The 12,084-nt window shown below is 47.0% G+C and overlaps 1 protein-coding gene across 1 annotated transcript in view; it reads left to right on the top strand.

The window, feature by feature from the left end:
* The first annotated feature begins 3,791 nt into the window (after positions 1–3,791).
* LOC311231872 (N-acetylneuraminate-9-phosphate synthase-like) overlaps positions 3,792–12,084 on the top strand; it is a 51,201-nt gene continuing 42,908 nt past the window's right edge. The window contains exon 1 of the mRNA XM_084318501.1: positions 3,792–3,889. Within this exon, the coding sequence (XP_084174627.1) occupies positions 3,839–3,889 (51 nt within the window). The 5' untranslated portion in view covers positions 3,792–3,838. The remainder of the gene's footprint in view (positions 3,890–12,084) is intronic.

The following is a 12,084-nucleotide window of genomic DNA, read 5'->3' as shown; positions in this document are numbered from 1 at the left end:
TATAAATATAAATAAATGCATATACAACACATTCTCAAGATAGATCACTCTGATTAGAAAAGAAAACCCACAACTAAAGTGTACATAAATAGCCACTATTTTTAATATATACAATAAATATACATGGATTTACAGTTACACAAATGGATGTACGATATAAACTGGAATAGTGAACAATATCATGTGTTGTTGTGATACATCTATGGTAATTTAACATTATATTCTTCTAGTACCTCCATTATGGATTAATAGCCTGGTCTGTTGACATTTGCAATATCAGCAACTGTTGATGAAGATTAAGTACTTTAACATTGTAAACCAGCAATCTGAGGGACACAGAGCAGCATAACTGGACCACTTTAACAACCTTCAGGTCAATCGAGGGTTGAATGCACTGAAATACAAGAACACCCTATAGAATATGTACTGTACTTTTACTTTTGAAACTTAATACAGTACTGTAGTGATTGTAATGGTACATAATTCACCCACAGACCTATTGTTAGGAACATTCTAGAAAATGTGTGCCGCCCGAACATTCTGGAACGTGTGTGATGATGTCATGGCAGTACATTCTAGAACCTTAGTTCTGACCGATAATTCTGGAATGTTGGTGATGATGTCATAGTAGCACCTTCTAGAACCTCTAACATTCCTATTTAAGCATTCTGTTTAGCTTTCTAGTAATGTCCACCTTCCATTGGGGGAGCCTGGTGCCCACAGGCCGGCACTCCTCATCTGGAGTAAGAGGGGAGGAGAGAGGGGTGATGGATAAAGAGAGAGGGGTGATGGATAAGGGGAGAGGGATGAGGGGGAGAGGTGAATGAGGAGAGAGGGATATTATTCAGTTAATATATTCAGTTCATCCATGACATGATTGTAAAGCTGCACACATTCCATGATGCTCACTTTAGTCCAAAAACATAAATCAGACCTCTTTCATTGTCACTCATGTCCTGTCTTTGGTTGACCTGTGTCGTCTCTGTGAGGGCAGTAACATCTCCAGCACACCTCATTCTGTGAAAAAAAACACAAAAAGCTGAGTATTAGCTAAGCATAGACGGATAATAATAATAGTTCATTTATGGAGCATCTTTCATACATAAAATGCAGCTCAAAGTGGATTTTATTGACAACAAACATAACAACTTTGACAGATCAACATTTGTGTTTGCCTTGTCAGGGATAAAACGAAAAGTCCAGGACTTATTTACTGTTTACATCGTTGTCCCTGTTGTTACTGGTTTCAAGTGGCACTATGGCATCTGAAGTGCATCGAGCATTCTTAGTGCATGTAGTAGTATTCATGTTATTAGTATTCTGTTGTCTGTTAGCCAGTTCTTTATACTATCAATGGTGGTCACTACATTACATCTATAACTGTCCTTGTTGGTCATCATTTCCACTGTTATGCACCTGGCTTGCGGTAACGTTGCTGACGTTATGATGCAGAAAGCTAACCTTATGATACAGAATGCTCACGTTATGATACAGAAGGCTCACGTTATGATACAGAAAGCTAACCTTATGATACAGAAGGCTCGCGTTATGATACAGAAGGCTCACGTTATGATGCAGAAAGCTAACCTTATGATGCAGAAGGCTCACGTTATGATGCAGAAAGCTAACCTTATGATACAGAAGGCTCACGTTATGATGCAGAAAGCTAACCTTATGATACAGAAGGCTCACGTTATGATGCAGAAAGCTAACCTTATGATACAGAAGGCTCACGTTATGATGCAGAAAGCTAACATTATGATGCAGAAATATCTGCGGTATCGTTACATGTTGGCAGCTAACGTTAGCTAGCTGCTAACGTTAGCTAACTGGGCTGGATATACGATAGCTAGTTCGCAGTCAAAGTCAAACATTAGCAAACTAATAGTTTGGTCTACGTTTCTAATACATGCCGTTGTCGGGTCTGCAACCTTTGAAAACCCGATCGGTAATAAGATTTAAAAAAAGAAGTAAAGAATGAAACACTTTTGAGGTAGTTTTATTATATAAAAATGAATGAACAAGGTATAAAAGTGAATATGATATAAAAGGTGAAATAAACAAAAATACTAGTTCTTTGAACACAGAGTGATATGACCGGCCGGCCAAAGCGTGTGCTCCTAATGAAAAAGAAGTGGTCTGGTTCCCTTCCTCCGTTTTCTTATCACCCCTCTCCACGGCACATCATATAATTGGTGTGTGTGCGTGCGTGTGTGTTGGTGTGTGGGTGCTGGTGTGTGTGTGTGTGCTGGTGTGTGTGTGCTGGTGTGTGTGTGTGTGCTAGAGTGTGTGTGTGTGTGTGTGTGTGTGTTGGTGTGTGTGTGCTGGTGTGTGTGTGTGTGTGCTAGAGTGTGTGTGTGTGTGTGTGTGTGTTGGTGTGTGTGTGCTGGTGTGTGTGTGTGTGTGCTGGTGTGTGTGTGTGCTGGTGTGTGTGTGCTGGTGTGTGTGTGTGTGTGCTAGAGTGTGTGTGTGTGTGTGTTGGTGTGTGTGTGCTGGTGTGTGTGTGTGTGTGCTGGTGTGTGTGTGCTGGTAGAGTGTGTGTGTGTGTGTGTGTTGGTGTGTGTGTGTTGGTGTGTGTGTGTGTGTGTGAGTGTGTGTGGGTGTGTGTGTGTTGGTGTGTGTGTTTGTGTGTGTGTGAGTGTGTGTGTGTTAGTGTGGGTCTGTTCTGAAAGGGAGGGAAAAAGATTTATTGGTATGTGTCTTATCGTTGGTACTTAAACTCTACCTGGCCCCGTCTTCTAATCGCGGGGTAATCCTAGTCAAGTCATAATTTAGTTACTTGTGGCATTTTGTGTCAAATTAATTGAGTTAAAGCTATATGCTCCAACGTTGTGTCTTGGGGGAATGAATGTGTCTTTGTATTAGATTTTGCATCGTGTGTGTGTGAGTTTTTATGGTCACTGATTAGGATCTTTGAGTGCTCTGGTGTGCCAGAGAGAGAGAATGCCAAGGGAACTAGGATTTGCATGTATTCTGCTACATGATTATACATGTAGAATGCCTCTGCTATAATTTCCATGATTATACATGTCATATTTCAACACCGTCAAATATTATGTCTTTATAAATTGACCTTACCTTTGAGCAAGCATAAGTGTCCTCGGTAATGGTCTTCACATTCAGTTGTGTATGTGGTCGACGACACAACAGAATCCATCGCTTGCATTTCTCTAGTTTTCGTTTGGGCTTCGGAAAAGGTATGAAATATACTCCTCCATCCAGTCTTTCAGGGTACCTGGTGTCCGAATTACAGGTACCCCACGCACAGCGTTTCACCATCGGATATTAGGTAAATAATAACATATAAACTGAACTCTTCACAGTGGTTTCGATCACAGCCGTCTGGTTTGATGCGCCACAAATGGATTTTCTCTTGTTGTCCGACTATTCTCCAAGCTAGGATTTTTGCTGTGATATGATTGGACAAATTCTATTTGGGGCGTGGTTTAGCGACAGGTCTATTGGGAGCTTGAGGCTGTACTGACACGGTGTGTAGGGCAGCCACTGTTTTTCCTCTTTTTAATTCCTCTTTTTAATTCCTCTTTTTAATTCCTCTTTTTAATTCCTCTTTTTAATTCCTCCTTTTTATTTCTCTGTACGTCCTCAAGTAATTTCCTTTTTAGAGTTTTAATTAGATTCCATTTTGTACCTCTGTGCCATCTGACTGCTTTATTTAATTGTTTATTCTATCCAGGAGTGCAGTGATGTTTCCTATTTATTAGAAGTGCTGTGTGTGCTCTATAGAGGTGCAGTGCTGATTTGGTGTGAGAATGGGGTTTGGCGGAGCCCAATAGCAGAACACAGGAGGAGAGAGAATGGAGTGTTTTAGGGTGTTTTAATGTTGTTTCCCAAAGCAGACAGTTCAACAAATGGAATGTGCGACAGACAGGTGGGTGATTATTTGATTTTGGGCATTTTCATGTCCCTGGGATATATTTGAAAGAAAAAAAAATAGTTCCAGATTATTTATGCTGTCATTGATTAGTATAATTAATTACTTACCTAGACTTAATTATTCAATTTAAAACATACATTTCTTATCTTATTTTTTGTTGTTTAATGTTGGAATTTGACCATTTTCACATTGTCCCAATCCAGAGTTTTAACGTTTGGTCTTGTATTTCTCTAGAAAAAACTATTAAAAAACAATACTTTTAGGTATATATTACTATAACTACATTTGAATCAATGATTCTCTGCCAAATATTTAACTTAAGTACAATATGTGAAAAAAATAAATATCAAAATAGGTTTGTCCCTTAATATCTGTGTCATTACCATCACGTTGAACTATTTGCAATACAATGAAGTGTTGGCTACGCCCCTTGCTTTGGTACCCATTACAACCTGTAGTGACAGTGGAGCACATGGCTGTCAGAGTGGAAGACTGACATTTTGATCACCAGGAATGTAAGATATTTTCACATTTACTTACTCATACTACAGAATATGTTTATTGTGTGTCATTACCAAACACACTATAATTTGATAATGCTTTTGAATCTTAGTCAAACTTCTTCATATTTGTAGGTACATTGAGTACATTGCTAGCTAGCTCAGAATTGAATATAAGCAAGTTTGATGTTATGCTAGCTGTAACTGAGGGGTACAATTCCCTGACTGTATTGATAAGTATGGTATCATTAAACCACTACCGTCTTATGCACTTTAATTACTGGCCATACAGTACATGATATATATAATGATGAACACTTCCCACAATGAAATCGGTTCCACACAAAGTTGTAATTAAGTATTTATTGCAGCAAAAGGTACATAATATACTTCTCTATTTCACTTTGAATGCGCTTATAAGGCAAAGGAATGTGCGTAGGCAAATCAATAACGAATGTCCATTCTCTGGTTACGCAGGAGGTAATTATACAACCTGAATCTTAGGGAATTATATCTATGGTACACTAGTAATATAGCGGGAGATACTGGAAGGGTCCCCCCGGTTGTAAGCCAGCAAGGGTAGAGGATTTGTCGGTAATAGAGTCTGGGTCAACGATGATAAGGAGACTCAGAGTACGGGAGACGGTGCAATAAGATCTTGATCCACAGACGAATACAGCTGTTCTCCGTAGCCTGTAGCTCCACAGGGAAGAAAGCTAGCCTGCCTCAGGCTTCTGAGGGGCAGACTCGACGTGGCTCCTCACAGGGTAAATCCCACACACTTGTGGGCGTCGGCGATTCTCCGCTCCATTAATCACAGGACCAAAAGCAAATATAATCCAGCCGAAAAGGGCTATGCAGTCGTCGGGTAGATAATCCAGTGTACATGTCCAAACGGTCCTCGTCTAGGGCTCCTCGGGTGAAAGCGCCATGAAAGCAGCCCAGCCTGGATAAGCACTCTAGCTGATACGAGGAAAACGTTGGTGATGCTGGTCACTGTAGAACTTTAGCCGCACGATACACTATACACAAATAGACTATTACTGACTTAATAGAATATGTCGCACTCGACGGTATAGCGCCAAACTCTGACACTTCAGTTATTAATTCGCACGCGGTCTCAATGCTCTATTTGGGGCCAAACAGGCCATACTTCACCGCTCGTCGTATCGTGGGTGAGGCTTCAACTTATTGGGTAACATACTTCTGTATTCACCTGCGCCGTATTTATACGCTTAGATGAATAAACTAGTACCAGCTTTATTCCTGTCTCATATCCTTGCGCAATACCATTCATGTCCAGGCATGTCCCCGGCGGTGACTTTGAACCTGACTTTGGAGGCATGGCCTTGGCGCCTGTGGACCGCTGTCCAATAGGAGAATGAAATATTATGGTCTGTACTAGGCTAAAGGGATATTCCGTGTATATGTACAAGGAATATACAGGGGATATCAAACGATATACAAATATTATGCAATATATATCAATCAATAAATATATATATTCGGTTTAATCTGATCCTTTGTAACAGCCGCCTCCTAATTAGTCCCACCTAATTAGCTAAACAGAGACAGATTAACCGCACTGTCCACTACTCAATGTCTGTTGTGAGGGGTAGGGCAGTTCACAAAGTCATGGGGTCATGGTCGTCATCAATAGTCTCGGGGAGCCTTGGCAACTCTATTAGCCTCGCCACGGGTCGGGTGTAGATCCGCCCTTGGACGAGCACTTCGGCTGCTCTGACCTTTCCGTCGGCACCGGTGATCACTTTGCTTACGCGGCCAGCCGGCCACATAGCTCGGGGTAGTGACTGGTCGATAATCATGACGACTGTTCCTTCTGTCAAATTGTCTCTCTCTTTCACCCATTTCTGGCGGGTCTGTAGAGATGGTAGATAATGGAGTAGGAAGCTGTTCCAAAACTTGTCAGCCAATACTTGACTGTACCTCCACATTCTTCGGCCGTTCGCTTCTTCAGGCCTGTACATTGTCTGTGGTAGCGCGGGGTCCAGCCGCACCATCAAGAGTGTGTTGGGGGTGACTGGGTCGACATCTGCTACATCACTTGAGACGTAACCGAGGGGCTTTGAGTTCAATACTCCCTCGATCTCCGTGAGGACTGTCATTAGGACTTCTTCCGCCACGGTCTGGGCCCCAAGCACGGCGTACAGGGCTGTTTTTATTGAACGTACTTCTCGTTCCCAAGTTCCACCGAAGTGAGGTGCATTCGGGGGATTAAACTGGAAGTCAATCTGGGATGGAGCGAGGTGGGTCTTAAGTTCTGGGCCCATAGCTTGGAAGCTCTCTCTCAGCTCTCTTTCTCCGCCTTTGAAGTTTGTCCCGTGATCAGACAATAATATAGACGGTTTGCCTTTCCGCGATGTGAATCTTCGGAAGGCCATAAGGAATGAGTCTGTGCTCATGGTTGGAAGGAGTTCTATATGCATCGCTCGGGTGGTCATGCATTTGAATACAATACCCCACCGCTTCTCGGTTCCTCTTCCTTTCTTTACATACAACGGGATAGATTGTTGCTTGCGTGGGGCTATTCTTGAGCGAGCCAGGATGAAAGCAGTATGTATTTCTCCTCCCTCCTCTCGGGCACGCAAGTAGGCCACCGAACCGTAGGCTACTTCGGAGGCGTCGCTGAAGACGTGCAGGTCCATCTGGCACGTCTCCGGCCTCACTGTGGGTGGGAAGTAGCTGCGGCGTATGTTGACACCTGGGAGTGAGCTGAGCTCTGTCTCCCACTCTCTCCATGTGGATGCAAGGTGTTCGGGTATGGGGTCGTCCCAGCCTTGGTCCTTGTCCCATAACGCTCTTACAATCATCTTTGCCCTGGTGGTGTAAGGTAGAATACATCCCAACGGGTCATATTGTCTGGCGAGTGTTCTGTATACACTCCGTCTGGTGGTCGGTAGTGCAGTCGACCTTCCCTGCTCCTTGGTCAGGGGTGTGTGTTTATAATGGAGCGAGTCTGTTTTGAAGCGCCAGACTAGTCCTAATGTCATTTCTTGGGCTTCTCCTGGGATGGTCGCCATCCAGGTCTCGCTGCTTGCTGCCTTGTCCTCGGGGGAGAGGCTGCGCAATACTTGCGGGTCGCTGCTGGCCCACTGCCTGAGATCAAAGCCGCCTTTGATCAGGGAGGCGCGGAGCTTGAGTAGAAGGGCCTCGGCTTCTTCTGGCGTCGAGACGCTTTGCAGACAGTTGTCCACATAGAAACTATTTCCTACACTTTGTCGGACCTCTTCATCGGCTGCTGGGTCCTCTGCGATGTGTTTTTGCAATGCAAACGTAGCACAGCATGGGCTGCATGTGGTTCCGAAAGGGAGGACTTCCCATTGATAGATGGCTGGTTGCTCATCCCCGATCCTCTCTCTCCATAGGAACCGCAGCAGGGGCTTGTCCTCCTCCACTAGTCTCACCTGCAGGAACATCCCTTTGATGTCGCCGCTGATGGCCACCTTGTCTTGGCGGAAACGTAGTAACATGCCTAGTAGAGAGGGGCCGAGTGTTGGGCCGGGCAAGAGCTCTTTATTCAGATTTTGTGATCCGATCTGGTAGCTGCAGTTGAACACAATACGATCCTTGCCGTTGTGGTGGACTTTGTGGTGCGGCACGTACCATGATTCGGTCGTCTGATCGGCCTCTTTAATGTCAATTTTTTTTATGTGTCCCGCTGTGATTAGCTTGTTAATCTCAGCGCGGTACACAGTCTCTTGAGCGGGGTCTCTGGCTAGGCGCCGCTCTGTGTTCAATAGATACCGCTCCGTCGCTTCTTTTGGGGCGTGGAAGGTAGGCATACCCTCTCGCCTCAGAAGTGGAGTTGCGTATCTCATCACTCCGTTGACTTTGACTCTCTTTGTCCCCTGCTCGAGGAGGGCTATAGCGTAAATGTCTTCCTTGGAGCGAATGTCTTTCTTTTCGTTCTTAAAGGGCATTGTCTCTAGTGTCCATAGCCTCTCGACATGCTGTAGGAGAGTGGTGTCTTCTTCTGTCACTCTGGAGTGGAGGCAGCTAGTGGCTGCTGTTCGGTTAAGAGACCTAGCGAGGGGGCCTTGTAGTGTCCATCCTAGGCGGGTCTCGACTGCTGCAGGACAGCCTCTGGGCCCTGTGTGGACCCGGTCCATCGGGACGATGAGGTCTGCATGGTCGGAGCCTATCAGCAGGGTCGGGGTGGCACCGTCTATGAGCGGTATAGGTAGTTGACGCAGGTGCACATATTTATCCATCAGCTTGGCGATGGGGTAGGTGTACTGCGACAGGCCTATTTCTTGGCTGGTGAAAGCGTTAGTAATCCTATACCGTCTCTCTGGCTGCCCGCTTGCTGCGAGAGTGAAGGAGACATTCTCGCCCTTTATCGTCTTTAGATCTCTTCTTATTGTCCGAATCGTCATCTGGTTTTCGCTCCCCCGCAGCCCCAGCTGGGCCGCGGCGGACGCGAGGAGAAGGGTCTTCTCTGACCCGTCGTCAAGGACGGCGTAAGTGTCCATGACCTTGTCTTGGTAACTCAATGTTACGCGGACCACCTTTAAGAGCACCCGGGCGCCCCCGCTGCTGGCGGGGTCAATGTACATAACACTTGCCTTTGTGCTGCTTGAGGGTGCAGGCTTTCTTCTGTTACTGTCGTGTAGGACGTCTAAGTGGGCTCCGTCACACCGACTACACCTCTTCTTTAAGCGGCAATCGGCTGCCATGTGACTGCGCGCACATCGGTAACAGCGTCGGTTGGACTTTATCCATTGACTCACCTCGTCGGCGGTCATCTTCTTGAACGTGTCACATTGTGACAGCCAGTGTTCATTTTCGCAGTACGGGCACACCATCTTCCACTTCTCTTTCTGCTCGGTACTGATTCTGATTGGTGCATGACGGTCACCAATCTGCGGCCATCGTTTGCTCTCCTAGGTCCCTCTCTGGAGCTTGGTGTGCTCCGCATGAACGTATCCAACCGTAGGCTGTTGACTTCTCTCGCCAGGAAGTCGGCTAGGTCTAGGAGGGATGGCTCGGGACCGTTAGGATCACGGTGGTCTCTTTGCCGCCTGAAGCGCTCTTGTCGGGCGGGCGGAAGCTTCTCTAAAATCCTCTCGACATTAGAGTTTGCGTACAGTTCGTGCATACCCTTTTCTCTTTGCGCCCCCAGCATCCCTACCAGGGATTGTACCTTGATAGACAGGTCATCTAGTGAGCGATTGTCTGTGGCTGGGGGTAGGCGGTCAATATGCCTTATCTCTTGTATTACGTAGTCCCATATGCGTCCATATCTTTGGTCGAGTGCTGCTAGAGCCGCGGTGTATGGGGTAGTAGAGGTGGCATAGGCCAGCGCTATATTGTGCGCTCGGGGCACCTTGAGGTGCTTCAGCAGGATAGCATATTTGTACGGTTCATCAGCTACATCGGACATCATTGTCTCTAAGCACATTCGTAGCTCTGTGTACTGTGCTCTGTTCTCGTGTGTGAAGTCCGGGAACGTCGGTGTGCCAATGTATGATGCCATGGATGGCTGGCACATCGGTGAGCGTTGGAAGAGAGGCCTCCTAGGCGAGTCTCCTCTTACGCCTCTTGGTGGGCTGGTACCTGCTGGATACCATGGCCCGCGTACCCAGGTGCTGTTCCTCGGGGCTGGTCGTGCGTCAAGCTCACCCGTGAATTGAGTCGGGGGTCTGTAGCGCAGAGCCGCGGGGGTAAAGCCTGGGCTGTACTGGACCTCCTGGTCCTGTGGAGTACTGTGCTGCTGTTGGGCTTGACTCTCCTCCTCTCCCTCTTCTTCTTCCTCTGGCAGGTCATCTAGATCCTGTAGTCGTCTATTTAGCCTCTCCGCGGTGTAGACCGTTTCTTCCTTGTAGCTGGGTCTCACTTGGACCGGACGGGGAAGGGGTTCGGAGGGGGGTATAGGCTCTCTCTGGTGGTCGGGCTCAGGGTCGCTTGATCGGGTCGGGGAGGGTGCCCTTGACCCTTGTCTTGACGAGGCCCTGGAGCCCCGTGCGGAGGGAGGGGGTGTTGCCCTGGTGATCAGCTGCTCCATTATCTGCGCTTGTAATCGGTCGCGCTCGGCTTCGCGCTTGGTGAGAGCGAGGTCGCGCTCTGCTTCTCTTTGGGCACCGGCAGCGGCGCGCTGGGCTTCGGCGGCGGCGCGCTGGGCTTCGGCCCGGTCCCTTCCCATATTCTCTTCCGTCTGAAGGCGTCTAATCTCTAGACGTGTACGATCTTCGTCGCTCCGTTGCTGCGCTTGAAGGCGTTCTCTTTCCATGGAAGAATGTTCGCGCTCACTAAGCGTCTGTGCTTGGAGTCGATCACGCTCTGTTGAGGCTGCCAGGCTGGCGAGGAAGGCCTGTGCCAGCATCTTGTCCGCCTCGCTGGGGGAAGACGCTGGTTGAGGTTATCCGCTCCTGGTAGTACTCGTTGGAGATCCGTTCTCCTGTGGCGAGTCGAGGAGATCCATCTCCGGGGTGCTCGCCTCTTCTTGTATTGGGTCGAGTTCCATCCCTGGAGGGCTGTCTTTATCCTGGAGCTCTCCGGGGACTACTTCTTCGGTCTTGGCGGGGGGTAAAGTCATGTCGGGTCCCTCCTGGTCTCCACCGTGAGCTTGGTCAGTTACGTTAGAACCCACTAGGGCCTCTATTGGCGGGGTAGCCTGGTCGATAGGGTCGGACATAATTTTACTATCTACTTTTTCCGCGTTTACCGTCTGTAGAAAGCTAGGTAGTATATTGGCAACGTAATCCTCTAAGTACTGAGGTGTCTGCCGTCTACGCTGCGGGCGATCTATTTTAGGAGAACCGTTTTGTGGAGTGTTCATCATTGGCCATGTCAATATTAATACCACTATATTAATATTACGCTAGTTACCCTCCGGCTCGAAGGACCAAGGGGTACAATTCCCTGACTGTATTGATAAGTATGGTATCATTAAACCACTACCGTCTTATGCACTTTAATTACTGGCCATACAGTACATGATATATATAATGATGAACACTTCCCACAATGAAATCGGTTCCACACAAAGTTGTAATTAAGTATTTATTGCAGCAAAAGGTACATAATATACTTCTCTATTTCACTTTGAATGCGCTTATAAGGCAAAGGAATGTGCGTAGGCAAATCAATAACGAATGTCCATTCTCTGGTTACGCAGGAGGTAATTATACAACCTGAATCTTAGGGAATTATATCTATGGTACACTAGTAATATAGCGGGAGATACTGGAAGGGTCCCCCCGGTTGTAAGCCAGCAAGGGTAGAGGATTTGTCGGTAATAGAGTCTGGGTCAACGATGATAAGGAGACTCCGAGTACGGGAGACGGTGCAATAAGATCTTGATCCACAGACGAATACAGCTGTTCTCCGTAGCCTGTAGCTCCACAGGGAAGAAAGCTAGCCTGCCTCAGGCTTCTGAGGGGCAGACTCGACGTGGCTCCTCACAGGGTAAATCCCACACACTTGTGGGCGTCGGCGATTCTCCGCTCCATTAATCACAGGACCAAAAGCAAATATAATCCAGCCGAAAAGGGCTATGCAGTCGTCGGGTAGATAATCCAGTGTACATGTCCAAACGGTCCTCGTCTAGGGCTCCTCGGGTGAAAGCGCCATGAAAGCAGCCCAGCCTGGATAAGCACTCTAGCTGATACGAGGAAAACGTTGGTGATGCTGGTCACTGTAGAACTTTAGCCGCACGATACACTATAC

This window comes from Notolepis coatsorum, assembly GCF_963971535.1.
Source record: "Notolepis coatsorum genome assembly, chromosome: 7".
Classification (NCBI taxonomy): Eukaryota; Metazoa; Chordata; class Actinopteri; order Aulopiformes; family Paralepididae; genus Notolepis; species Notolepis coatsorum.
The sequence above is the reverse complement of the archived record's forward strand: the minus strand, read 5'-3'. Positions and strand labels throughout refer to the sequence as shown.